Raw genomic sequence first — 14,894 nt, 5'->3', positions numbered from 1 at the left:
TACATACTAACAAATGTGAAAAAATTAAAGAACGGTGAGCGGAAAAGTTAATTTTCGAACAATAGTTCATGATTTGATAAAAATAATAATAATAAAAATTAATGTCTGAAGTCATTTGTCAAATGATTTTAAAACTTCCATATAGATCGATCATCCATACTTCCTCATCTCAGAATCTTTTCCCCATGTGAAACCATCAAGTTTTTGTTAATAAAAAAAACACAATCAGAAACATTAGAAGTAATTAAGAAAGACATCATGAACTGTCTCGGCATGAATAATAGTCGGACCCTTGTGAAAAGGCTTTGATAATGATAACAGAAGGCTTGGCTTATTTTCAGATGTTTTAGATCAGATATGACATTCACGGACAAGGGTATTATTGTTTTTTTTCCTCACTAACGTTGTTGACCATAAGGGAGTAATAGCATAATAAACATATTATAATCTTTCACCCCTAGAATTTTTCTAATTAAATGTTCTCTGTCTTTTCGATAGAACTTTTGCTGACATAAATTCATTTTTGAAAATAGGAATTTGACAAAAACCTTTTGACCTTGTGTATTTTTAAATAATTTTAAATAACATATGAACATATAAACACAAAGTTAATAAATAATGAAAAAAGTTTTATACCATCTTGGATACTTTCATCGGAAAATCTTTCCGATTTGCCGATTGGTTATTTTTTTTTTCTTGTGTCATTTACGGTGAAATTAAGTTGCTTTGATAAAACCTTTGGTACTTCAGTATTAAGTACAAAAAAATGAAAGAATTTGAAAATTTATGAATTCTAAAGTAACTTTTGATGGCGTGACGACTTCTATATTTTTGCATCTTCAGACATCTACTAGCACTTTAAAGTAATAATTATAAGGAAAATCTCAAGGAGTTGCTTCCAACAACAGTATATTTTAATTTTTTTACCAAGATTTCAATCAGTGCTAAAAATTATATTAATGTTGATAGAGCTCAGGATGCCGTGATTTCAAAATGTCATAATAAGGTTAAATAAATTGAATTCTCTGGTTCTCAGTCCAATTTTCATCAAAGCAGATGAGGGAAGGTGCCATCTTTTCTTCTTTTTCCCTTTTTTATTAGCGATAAAGTAGTTGAAGCAGTCACTTTTCTATACCCGAACTTTGTATTAAATAATAATAATAATAATAATAATAATAATGATAATAATAATAATGATAAAAAAAATGCTCTATTAAAGTCTATTAAAGTAAAACTACTAAACATCTCACAATATTACCAAATATATGTATAATTTTTGCAACTGTATTGTAAAGTAATTATTGATATATCTTCATTTTTGTTCATTACCAATAAAATCAGACACTCAACCACTCTCTTATTTTATCAAGGACTTGAAATTGTGATTACTCTATAAAAATATTTATTGAAACTACTGCATGGCATTTCAAGGAACAGGAGATATTTTAATGTTTGCAACACAAATTGAAATACTTCTTGTAAAACGCTTTAAATTCAATATTTCCTGTTTTTATTTATCATTATACAAGCTATTATGTTACGAAAACATCTTAAGTAAACAGATACAAAGTTGTGAATACTGATGTAAAAGTAATTTGTTGTGAAAACTATTTTTTGCATTTCCAAAAGGAAGCAGAGGCAGTTATAACTATCTCATAACCTGTGAAGCACATGTCAAACTTAATCATGTGTAAATGTTTTAACTTCCGATGTGGTAACAAACCCATTAAAACCATTTAACTAAATATAAATAAAGGAAACAACAAAGATATTATTGTGTAAAACTAATACCCTGTCCGATGTATATTTATTAATTTATCTGCATAAAATGCATTGCTTTTACTTTCATTTTCAACAAGTAATTATGACGAGAATTTGTTTTGATATAATTAAAATTCTGCGTCTGCTTCTGATGTCTTACCAGTAAGTTTGTATCAAAGAGTGAACATCGTAGGCATTTACATTGAATGTTTCTTAAACGAAGTTGCCTCATTAAAAAATGGCTACCGGAAGCGAACTTCGAGTATGAAACTATGACAAATTGAGGGCTGATTTTTTTTTTTTCGGATTGATCTCCAACTTTTTATTTCATCAAATATACGATATAATTTCAATACTGTCAAATCAAAATGGATGGGCGGACTGAGAATCGTAATTTCAATTTTATGTGACCTAATAATAATAATTAAAATGATAGTAGTATAAGTAAAGAAATAGTAATGCATCAAACATTTCTTTTAAGAAAAAAGAATTAAAAATCTGCATTCTTAACTTAATTCAGGTTTTTTTTTCATTTTTTTTCTCTTTTTTTATATAGTGTAAGTAAGATATGCTTGTATTTTGATTCACTTTATGACACATGTCTGCACTGAAGTTGCTCTTCTAAACATGTTACCTACTTTTTTGACTTTTCTGCTAGACTACCGCAGGTAACAGAATGGAGATAATCCCTAAAGTTTTCCTGTTTATTCTTTTTTCTGGTAAGTTCCTGTTCAAAACCAAACTTTGCTCGAAAATATTTGTTTTAATATAAGTTTCTAGGAAATTTTAGTTTCATTTGTTTAAAATTGACAAGAAAACATTGATAATAAATAAACAGGAGATATATATCATTGAACTAATTTACCATTTCATTTTGGTACTTATTTAGATGTGATCGATAAATGAAAATTAGAGGTATTGTGAGCAACAAGCTTACAAAATGATACTCTCGCTCCAATCTGAGTATAATGGCAAAGTGCATGTTTTTCTGTGGGAAACCCTAAATATGTGTCCGGTCAAAACGTTAAATAGAAGATGTACGATGACACTATGTAATAAATATTTTGGGAAAGTCTCCTTAAATTCTTTTCATTGTGAAGTTGTGAATGAGAGATGCATAGGTACCCGAAAATCATAGAAAAAATGGCAGTGTTCATGTTTTGCCATGGGAAACCCAGAATATATCTCATCAAAATGTTCAAAAGGAAGTCACAATGACACTCTGTAATAAAGATTCTGTGAACGTCTCTTAAATTTTTTTCAGTGGTAAAAGAATAAATGCGGATAAGAGATGGTTACCGCGAAGCATAAAGGACGGATACACCATCACTATAAATCCCTGCTTTTCAAGCGTGTTATAATGAATTGCAAAAAACCTTTCTTGTTAAAAAAAGTAGTTCCCCCACAAAAATGGAAGCATGGTTGCTGCCACCATTCTTATGAAAGTTTTCCAATAAACACTTTGGAATATTTTGATCTAAAAAGTTTTCGTGTGGGGCTTCTGAAACCTTTATAAGGAAACTTTAACATATTATACATTTGTACTAATGATATATAAATGATTTAATCTTGTTACATTCCTTGACAGTTTCACCTGTACATACTTGTAATGGGTTTGAGGAAATAATCCTTCAGCCTTATATGGGGAGAAAGGTTTCTTATCCAGAGAATTATCCACTGAATACAGGATAAGAATCGTAAGAACACATCAAAATGTTTACAACTAGAAGTTTACATATATTTTCTTTTTTCAAAATTCTGTCAAAGGTATAAGCAATGTCAAGCAATGAAATGGTATGATTTTAGAAGCAAGAACTGTTCCTGGAAAATTACGGTAGCGAAGGAATATTATGTTGCAATTTATCCGAAATGGGTGTGTAAAGCTGATGTCAACATCAATCTATATTATGGTATGTGCTTTCTCTCTCTCTCTCTCTCCCTCTCTCTTAGAAGAAATAAAAAAATCAACTAATTATTCAGATATTTAGGCATAACTTTACAAAACTCATATAAAGGGCATTTTTATCAATTCTGCTTCGACTTCCATGACTAGGTCCAACTGATTACTGTGGAACCATTTAAATTCGTGGGGACCGATTTTCGTGTATTACGAACATTAAAGAGCTCGAGGGGCCGTAATTTCATGCATTCACTCATATCTGCAAAAGGAAAGATGACCCTTAAAACCTCATTAATAATTCATTGAGGATGTGAAGTCGTGATTGCAGGGTACCCACGAATTCCACGAATATTAAGCCACCATGAAATCCAATGATTCTACAGTATCGTGCTATGTAAACAAAGATATATGCTTTGTTTCAGTTCTATTTGCAATTAAAAGCTAATCAGTATCCTCCACCCTCTGCAGTTAATATAAAGCTAAGAATTTTCAGTTTCACTAAAGAAAATTTAAATACAAGTTTTTTTGACCTAAATATTTTAAGTTCTTGAGTAGATATAATCTATTCACTTTCAGTTTTAATGTACAATTGATGATTCTTAAAGTGGAATACCGTTGCCTAAGCACCTGATGTTGAATATATTCAAGTTAAATGAAATGTGGAAATTATCCTTCTAATTTCACATTGAATGTCTCGAGAAGATTTTGGATAAAAAAACACTGGCCCGTCTTAACGCAAAACTAAGCATTTACATGGTCATACCATATTCATGGAATTATATCTGCAACAAATTTAAATCTGTGGTATTTGTTAACAATTGATGTATTTTGATAACTGTGCGGTCAACAACAAAATATTTAAAACATATAGTGGGGGATAAACAAGTTTTGTAAAAAAAAAAAATCATTCAAGGTAATATTGATGCTATAACCATATATTTTTAATTTTTGTGCATAGAAGTTTGGACTGCACAGGTTATTTACAAGATAAGAAATATTACTAACGACATTGAAAGTTAAATATATTTTCTATAAAATATATTTTTTTTATTAAAATATCCTTGAAGAACAAAACTTTAAAAAGGAATAAGTGGTAGATGTATTTGACAAAAATAACAGATTTACATTATGTGAAATAAATGCATATATCTGCATTTCACACGAAAATCAGATAAGAACGTATCATGAGAATATATTTTTGAAAACGAAATATTCCCTTTAAATGACTTGTCCCATGTTTCTCAATTACTTGAAATTAAAAACGAATTATGTTCCTTATGATCACAGTTTATAAATTTTGTGCTTCGCGGTAATTAAACATTATTAGTTAAAATAAAAAAAAACCCTCAGTGAAAAATCCAAGTTAATTAGATAGCGATCACATGACCTATATAACTGGTTTTTCTGCTTTCACTGAATTTGCTGTATGAAGTTAAATATTCAACCTTACATGTTTGAAATGTTAGCAAGAAAAATCCGAAAATCTGTAAACATGGTAAATTAACCTGTTAACAGTGAGGGTAGCGAGAGCGACGAGGCAAAGACGAAGAAACTTGCCTGCGCAATATAATTATATATATTATCATCTTATCACACGTATTAATCAACATTATTTACAAATGCAATTACAGAACTTTGTTAATTCATTTTATTGAATAATCTTAAATCAAATCATTTTATGTAAATAAGCGATTGAATCATCATCGGAAGGGGACCGGTACCGGGGTAATGTTTGAAAAAGTGACAGGATCTCTACTAATTTCCTTTTCTTCTATAATCATATACTGTTATTAAAATTGGCAAGCTATAAATCATAAAGTTTCTTCGTGATTTTAAATTTCTATTTTAATTTCTTACCAACATTATTACACCATGAACATGTACAACCAAACCGTATACCGTTTATAATACATGTATTTATTAATTCATAAAAAAAATTGTTTATACCTAAATTAGAACAAGTTCATACTTCTATAGTAATTGATAAGCATGTAAGATTTTTTTTTTCAGAATTTTTCTTATTATCCCGAATTTGTCGTTGATAACTTTATTAAAAGTATGCAATTCCGCATCTCCCTATTACTGAATTGTGCATATGACGTCACAGCAGTATGGCGCCGAAATTCGATTCGATTGAAATATGCATATCACCGTATTTGAATGTCAACTCTTACTTTCTCTTAAAATATGCTTACAACAGCATTTTTTCAGTATTTTAAATAAACAAGATCTTAGATAATATTTTTCATAAATTACGAATGTTTTAAAAACATGGGGCAAGTCCTTTCAGACAGCATGCAGTAAATGACCTTGTTCTAGCGATACTATGGTTTTAAGTCTGCATACAAGAAGGATCTCAACCCCCCCCCCCCCAACTAAATAATTTCCAATAATGAATATGTTTCCTCTAAAGGAAGTTGTAATTGAAATATATCATTCTATACATTTGACTTCAAAAGACAGTGATATCCATAAAGGTTCCACAACTTCAGCACAGAAAGACAGCTGTGTCGTTTGTCCCATTGATAACGGATTTTGTAGGGACATTATACAAACTATGTCATCAGAGGCCTTGTTCTCTCTGTCGACAGTTTCTTCCCAAAGTGAAGGCGTGTTCCAGTTTCGTTTTATGGCTGTTGAAAAGAATACAGGTAGACGTAATTCATGTAATGTTGATACATTATCGATGCACTTTTTAAAAAAATATATTTAAATGCCCAAACATATTCAATCAACATCAACACCTATATATATATATATATATATATATATATATATATATATATATATATATATATATATATATATATATATATATATATTGTTTACGGTCGCGCATTCTAAATCATTTTTTCTTTGGTTTTCACAGCTTCCACTTGCGAGACCAGCGGTACAAGGCTGTTAGCGGAGAAAACACCCAAATTTATTATGTCCCCTGGATTCCCACCAAATTATAAGGGGTAATCTGAGAACATTTTAGAAATTGTAGGAAATAAAATATAAATGCTTATCAAACTTCATTTAAGGAGAGATTTTTATCTGTTTTTTTGTAACTATTTAAAAGATACATAAAATTAATAATTAGGAACTTAAGTGTTAGAAAATTCTAAATAATTGTTCGTTTTCAAACAAACTATAATTTTGTTATTATATGCTAGAGCAATATACTTCTTATTGCTCAGCACATTATTATATGCTAGGAATATTCAATGTAGGTGTCAAGTGGTATTTTTAGAACATTTTTTCACATTTTTCAACATATCGTATAGGTGGATGTTTTAGCGGGGTGCTAGTTTTGGCTTTTTTCTAGCACTCTAAAAATTTAATCTTTAAATTTGCAAACTTGCCGACAGAAAAACAGAAAGTAACTTTGATCAGATTTTTGTTAAACATTTTATTAGCATATTTCTTTTGGTTTCACTTAAAGTCTTGTAAGTCGATAAACATATAAATGTATTGAAAACTAATCTGAATAATAAACTTCCTCTCTCTGCAATGCCCTTGAACTCCGTGTCCGTTAAAAAAAATTCCACCAAAATTATAGGCATACATTTGAGCTAACAAAACGCCATTTTTACACCCGCTGAAGAAACCCGATTTACCGTATTTTGCCAAAAATTTCAGATATATTAACTTTATTTACTTAGTACAAGACTTTGACATATTATGCTTCACAGAAACCCATTTAAACTCTACAGTAAGAAATGACGATCTCCATATTGAGGGATTCGGAAGTATTTTTAGAAAGGATAGGAACTCATTCGGAGGAGGAATAATGATATATGTCTCTAACTCTCTAAAAGTTACTCGACGGGAAGATTTAGAGCCATTAAACATGGAAAACAAAAAGTCATGTATAAAAATTTATTTTCTTCCGTGAAAAACGTGCATGCTGGGGTTCCCCAGGGCTCTGTCCTAGGTCCTCTTTTATTTCTAATATACGTGAATGATGTTGCCGAAAATATGATATCTGTTTGCAGACTATTTGCAGACGATAACTCTTTACAAGAAAGTTCAAGTGACGTGCGCCTTATTGAACATAACCTAAATCACGATTTAAAAATTCTGGATGAGTGGTCCAAAAAATGGCTATTAAAATTTAATCCAAGTAAAACAAAAGTAGTGTTTTTCAGTTTAAAAAATACAAATCAATTACCTGCATTATTTTTTGGGAACTGTCAGCTAGAATATGTAACACAACATAAACATCTTGGTGTTATTTTCTCATCTAAGTTAGGATGGACTGATTACATTGATAGTATTGTCAGTAAAGGCTACAAAAAACTTGGACTTCTAAAGAAACTTAAATTTTCAGTGTCTAGAGATACTCTATCCAAAATTTACGTTTCCTTTATTCGACCACAACTTGAGTATGCATCTGAAGTTTGGTCAGGCTGTTCGTTTGCAGATATTGAAAAACTTGAAAAGGTTCAGTTGAGCGCTGCAAGAATTGTGACAGGTCTGTCAGTATTAGCGTCAAGAAACTCGTTGTCTGTTGAAACAGGATGGGAACTTCTTATAATAAGAAGGGATAAAGCTAAACTTTTAACAATGTTTAAAATCCACAATAACCTAGTTCCTGGTTATTTAAAAAATATAGTACCAGTAGTTAGAAACAGTGTTTCAAATTATAATACTCGTAATTCAAGTAATTATTTTTTACCGAAGTGCAGGCTTGAATTACTAAATAAGTCATTTGTCCCTGATACTATTCGCAAATGGAATTCATTGAGTAACGAAACAAGGGAAATAACTTCAATAGGAATTTTTAAAAGAAAATTGAATAATAATAATGACAAGCCTCCCAAGTATCTATCGTACGGCAAAAGGTATTTGAATATTTTACATACAAGATTAAGGCACAATTGTATTTTAAATCATGACTTGTATAGATGTAACATTATAACGAATCCAAATTGTTCTTGTGGATATAAGGAGGATAGTCATCATTATTTCTTTGTGTGTAGAAAATATCTTGAAGCTAGACGTTTAATATTGAATGCATTACTTGTTATTAATAATGTAAAAATGTTAAATGTGCATAAACTGCTATGGGGAGATGAATCATTATCTTAGCAGGAAAATGAAAAAAATATTTGGTATTGTTCAAAAATTCATTCAGGATACTGGTCGTTTCAATTAACACTTACATGTACTTGTATTTACTACCTTTTGAAACTATTTTAATATGGTTATTGACGTCATTATAATCATCATTATATCAACTGATATTCCTTAGCAATAATAACTATTGTCTTTGTTCTTCTACGTTCAAGTATAATATTGTAAAATTGTAAATCTTTGTAAATGTTGTATGGCTATTAAGATTTTATGTATGGGAGAGGACTATCTAAGTTTTTAGAACTTGTGTCCAATCCCTTTGACACATTGTCAATAAAATATGTTCAAAACAAAACATATATTAAAAAACCCCATAAAATTGACATTGGCTTTTTGCCGGGAATTTGCATAATATAACCCATATCTCAAAATTTACACCAGTGGCCCAGATTTTGTATTCCATATTTTGAAATTACACCAAACATCTTATTGCTCAGCTCTAAATTTATAAAATTCTTGATAAAAGAAAACATTATATTGAGTGTTTAGATTTTTTTAACCGAAAATTTGCTATTTTATTAGTACAAAAAAGGCCACACAATAATTTAGACCCACGAATTGCCAAAATGTTTTCAATAATATATTTTTAAAAACTATTTTGCCTAAAATTAGATTACATTCAATGAATTGGTTTGATCTGAAAAAAAAATATGATGGAGGCTAAAGTGATTAATATAAAGGTAAAAAATTAAGAGTAAAAAGGTCAGGTTTATTTTACTGCTGCTCAGTATTGTGCACATTGATCTCCAATTTTCATTCAAATTTTGAGTTCTGTTATATGAGTAGATATTTAAAATTTACTTTTTAAAAAATCCAAGATGTAACCAGTGTCAGAAGTGACATGCCTTAAATTATTTATCTCCATTTGCAATAGCTGATAGAAAGTGGTATCATCTTTCTACGCAGAAAGAAAAACCTTTAACATTTCAAAAAGGAAGTAGGCATCAAATGATTGGAAACAGTCCTTTTCTCCCTTTATGTAAAGGAAAAAGATAATGACCTTGACCTGACCTTGCTGCCAAAATAAGAGTTTTTTTTCGAATCCATGAAAATCTATGAAAATTTCATTATATTCTAGATAAATAAATATGAGAAGAATCCCTACTTATGATTTTATTATTTTCAGTAATTTGAATTGTCTATGGACTGTGGAACCAGCAGTCATTGAGAGAGATACCCGTTTAGTATTTGAATTTCGGTTCTAATATCTAGAGATGTAGTTTGATGGCTGCTCTGACTTCGCGAGGATAGATGGTCTAAATGGCAAGTGTTTTTTTTTTGTTACCCTTTATCATGTTAATACGATCACAATAATCAATCACGATCGGACGTCAGTGTCAGGTACGTAGAGGTGAGTTAACTGTAAATTGTTATGTTTATTGTTAGAAACGAGAATATCCGTGTCAAATTTGTTTAGAGTTAGTACACATATACCACTCTTTATGGTTCATCTTACAGAATGTAAAAAAAGAAAAAGAAATCTTTTTGAGATGTAAGCTTATGTGTTCGAAATGTTCCGTAAGAAATGTAATGCACTCCTCTCAAAAATATTTTCATATGAATAATTTTGATAATTATTTGCATTGGTCTTTTTTTGTAAAATGTAAAGTTAGCAAACCATTTTTCTATCTTAAAAAAAAAACAAAGTTTTTTACAACATTTGATATCATATCAAAAATCAATTATTTACTATTATAGTTAATGTAAATCATATACGGTACCAATTTTGATGCACCAGATTTACAGTAATCAACAATGTATTAATTCAGAAAAAAATATAACTACTAGTATTTAGAAACCATTCTCTGTAACAACTTTAACTCTTATAAAGGAGCTGAGGGCATGCATGGTCACAGAGATTCTTGAAATTCGCAATGATAATACTTTCAACAAGTATTATTCAAAATGAAGTACTGAGTATATATATACAGTGTATATAAGGATCTTTCTCTAATTATATATATATATATATATATATATATATATATATATATATATATATATATATATATATATATATATATATATATATATATATATATATATCTGTCTCTACAGATTAAAGTGTAGAAAATGATTTTTTTAAAGTACATGTGGCACTTATGCCCTTAAACATGAGGTCAAATGTTTTCAATGTTTTTCTTGTGTTGGTGATTGAGTTTGATTATGTAACACCTATCATTAATGAATGTTGAGTGTTTTCCAGTTTTTTAAATTAATACAAAATGTATCCATGATTATCATTTTGGTAGAGATATATTCTAAATGACATTTCTTTAGTGTTTTTATGACATGGTGAAATGTTTTTGAGAAAGTGGTTAATTTGGTTTTCTTTACAATATATAAAATTTATAAAAATATCGATAAAAAATCAAGGTAGCTGAAAATCTATATTTTTCAAATTTTTCTCTGGTTGTCACCATGGTAAACAAGACATATAACAACCAAATTTTGATTGATTTATGATTTTTGTGTCAAATTATAATTGGCAAATTTTCACCAAAAACCTGTGACATGCGAGCCTAATTTTCAGTGGCTACAGTCTCTTTCCATATGATATTAAATAGGCGACATACTGTAAAATCACATATTTTCTTCGGGTCAAATATTCGTTGAGAAAAAAAAAATATATGTTCGCGGGGATTTGATTTTGTGGATAACGAATTATTGAGTAGTACATGTGAACAATTACATTTTGTGCTAGACATGAATTCGTGGGTCTCTTCATACCTCGAAAACAACGAAAATTATCCCCCCACGAAAGTCAGTGCTTTCACTGTATATGAATTTAATCTATTAACACGTGCAAGCTTTGTGGCAACGCACTTTGAAAAAATTACGCACTTTGAAAAATTTTTTCAAAGTGCGTTAAAATTGGGACAAAATCAACGCACTTTGAAAATTTTTTTTCAAAGTGCGTTAAATTTGGGACAAAATCAACGCACTTTGAAATTTTTTTTAAAAGTGTGTTAAGAGTGTACATCAACATTTTTTACCATGGAGACACTTAACGCACTTTGAAAAAATACGTATAAAACAAAAATTCTGGACTTAGATTTTAGTAATAGACAGCAATAATTTGTTATATTTCTTCCGAAAAACTGATGAATTGATCTACCCTCATCGAGAACGAGAAGACAGGTAGAAAGTCCCTCAGTCCAACTCTCTATCTTTCCTACACAAAAAGATGTACATGTATTTACATAACTGGTATGAAATTGATATTATTTCTCTCAATAAATTCTGTTAATAAATTTGAGTTAATTTAAATAGATAAAAAAGTTGAGATGAGTATTCCTGAAAAAAAAATTACGTACCCTATTATATGAAAGAAGAGAGCTGCATAACCTTTATTCAAAATGTTTCCACAATGATTCCTCAGAAAAAGGCATTTACGTGGTTATTAAAACATACTATTTAACTTGTCTAGCGTTTTTATGATATAAAATTACAGATTTAGAAGTAATCTGACTGCATAACTTTTTTGAGAAAAAGCCTTAGTTATTAGTGAACGAGGTAAAATTTCAGTGGAGTGAGTAATGTGGCTAAGGTTTATTTTCTTACTATCAAATAAATGAGTCAACCATTGTTTCATATATGTTCACAATAGATAGATAGATGAATATGATAGAAAGATAGATGAGAGAGAGAGAGAGAGAGAATTTTCATGGAATGGAAAAATCATAATTGCTCCCTTTTCACTAAGAAAAATGCGATGCTTTAAGTCACTTATCGACATCTATGTCTACCGAACTTATTCTGGATAAAATTTAAAAAAGAAAAGAAAAACAGGAAACGAAACTGTGCTATTTAACAATCATTCTTCCATTATTTGTAAATGACCCATTTCCCTTTTAAAACAGTCAGGAGAACTTTGGAAACAAGATAACTCCTAAAAATCTTTAAAACGTCTATATCTCAGATCTTGACGTCATCATTAAAAAGTCATCCAACCAGGTTCAAATAATTATTTATCATATCTAAAATTTGCAAGAAAATTGACCAAGCCGTGAACTTTTTTTTTCAAAGTGCGTTAATATGGTCGATATTAACGCACTTTGAAAAGAAATATTTTTTTTTCAAAGTGCGTTAACGTGGTCCGAAAATTAACGCACTTTGAAATTTTTTTTCAAAGTGCGTAATTTTTCAAAGTGCGTTGTAACAAAGCTTGTAACGTGCATACTACATATCAACAGTATTTTAAGCTAGAGTAAGAATTTTATATCCTTGCAATAAAGTGTTCATAAAAATCAAAGGAAGTGGTTATTTTTATTTCAAAGTTTGTTTTCTTTATTTGAATGATTGCAAGTCCTATTTCATAGTTTCCCTATGGATTTGTTTTTTAAAAAATGATGTGATAAATTACATGGAAATTTACTTTTCAAAGAGGGTTTCTTTTTACGCATGATGACATGCAAAATAGATTTAAGTTTACTTAAGATTTTTTTTTTTTAAAGAAACCAATTAGTAACTTCCTTGAATTTTAAATTTGGAACTATTGTATGTTAATGCTTATATAATTTTAATCTTAAATTGGGATTCTGCTTTATGTGTTGGGAGAGGTAATGATTGAGCAATCAAAATATAACATCTTAAATCTGGCCACACGGCGTATCACTTTGCCTCTATTCCAACCTACATTCTTGGAGGACGGAAGCTCTTTCAATAGCAGTCAGCTCCTCTGATTTCTTGAAAGAGCAAATCTTTTTGAACAAATATGAAAACATGGTAGCTAATTTTAGTTGCTATTTTGTTTTGAGTTAAAAATGTCTGTCTTTGAGATACATGTACATGAAAAGAGTAAATCAATCGACAACTAAAACGAGTCTGAATAATGCCTTAGTCTCTATGTAGCTTGTATCGGTCCTGAAAATCTTTTTTTTTTTTTTGAAATTCTAATAACGCTTTTCAGGTTCATATTCCTTGGCAGATTATCATATAAAAACCTATTTTTGAAGACTTGTGAGCCGACAGAAGACAACATTTTACAGACATCTTCCCCTATACCACTGGAGGGCAGGACAGTGAACGTGCGTTTCTCAAGTGACTACGGCTATGCTGGTAACGGATTTGTCTTGGCCTTTTACGCTGATAGTAAGTTGATTTACGATACACATTCATTTTTAAAAGATCACCCAAAGACAGTTCTAACCGAGCTTCTCCGTTTTTGTTACTTTTGAAATTTCTACTCTTTCTGAAGCTGCTAAGTGAAACCAAACTTAATGGTAGCAATTATGTTGGTGGGGGATGAAACTTGAAAAAAATATTTTTTCCTAATTTATTGGAGCATTGTAAATAGGAAAAAAAAAATAATTTAAAGAAAGTAAATTAATGATTGATCAATAATGACAACTCAAGGACAACTCAAACAAAATTGTTAAATCGATGTATACTTCAGACCAAATGTTGTACGTTAGTTTAGCATGTATTAAAAATATATTACATAGATATAGAAATTTCATCTTACTAATATAGATGTATAACTTTGTCCTCTAGATTCAAATTTCGGATCATTATAAATTGTTTACCTTCACGTTTTAATTGATTAATAGAAATGAATAATTTTGGCGTACAAAAATAAACTATACTATATAGTAAACTTAAGTTAACAATGGTAAAACTTTGATTGTACTATGAAACTTTACTTTAGAATTTTTTTTTAGAGATTAAAAGCCTTAATGCCTCTTTAATTACACATCCATGGTGTAAATTTTAGAAATAATATGTTCATGTTTAAGCATTATTTTTTTTAATATCAAAAATATGTATGTTAAACGTGGAGAAAATTATATCTATCTATCTATCTATCTATCTATCTATCTATCTATCTATCTATCTATCTATATATATATATATATATATATATATATATATATATATATATATATATATATATATATATATATATATATATATAGTCTCAGTCAAGCAGCAAAATATATAAATTTTCTCCCATCAGTCACTTGATATATTTTATTGGTATTAGATAAAATGACACCATGTTCTTGTCAGCATGGAGGGACCTGCATGTATTCAACATGTGTATGTTCACAAGGTTATAAAGGCAGCAACTGTGAGAACGGTAAATATATCTTAGTTTTCTTACCTTCAT

The 14,894-nt window shown here is 29.5% G+C and overlaps 1 protein-coding gene across 1 annotated transcript in view; it reads left to right on the top strand.

Annotated features, from left to right (window-relative positions):
* The window catches only part of LOC133189813 (titin-like), an 88,410-nt gene that overhangs the window by 25,497 nt on the left and 48,019 nt on the right, over positions 1 to 14,894 (top strand). Inside the window, exon 5 of the mRNA XM_061325204.1 lies at positions 14,769 to 14,864. Coding sequence (XP_061181188.1) covers positions 14,769 to 14,864 — 96 coding nt within the window. The remainder of the gene's footprint in view (positions 1 to 14,768; positions 14,865 to 14,894) is intronic.

The sequence above is a fragment of the Saccostrea echinata genome, unplaced genomic scaffold, assembly GCF_033153115.1.
Source record: "Saccostrea echinata isolate AGI-Se365-2 ecotype Australia unplaced genomic scaffold, CSIRO_AGI_Sech_v1 ptg000020l, whole genome shotgun sequence".
NCBI classification, from domain to species: Eukaryota; Metazoa; Mollusca; class Bivalvia; order Ostreida; family Ostreidae; genus Saccostrea; species Saccostrea echinata.
Note: the sequence above shows the minus strand (reverse complement) of the source record. Positions and strands in the feature narration are given on the sequence as shown.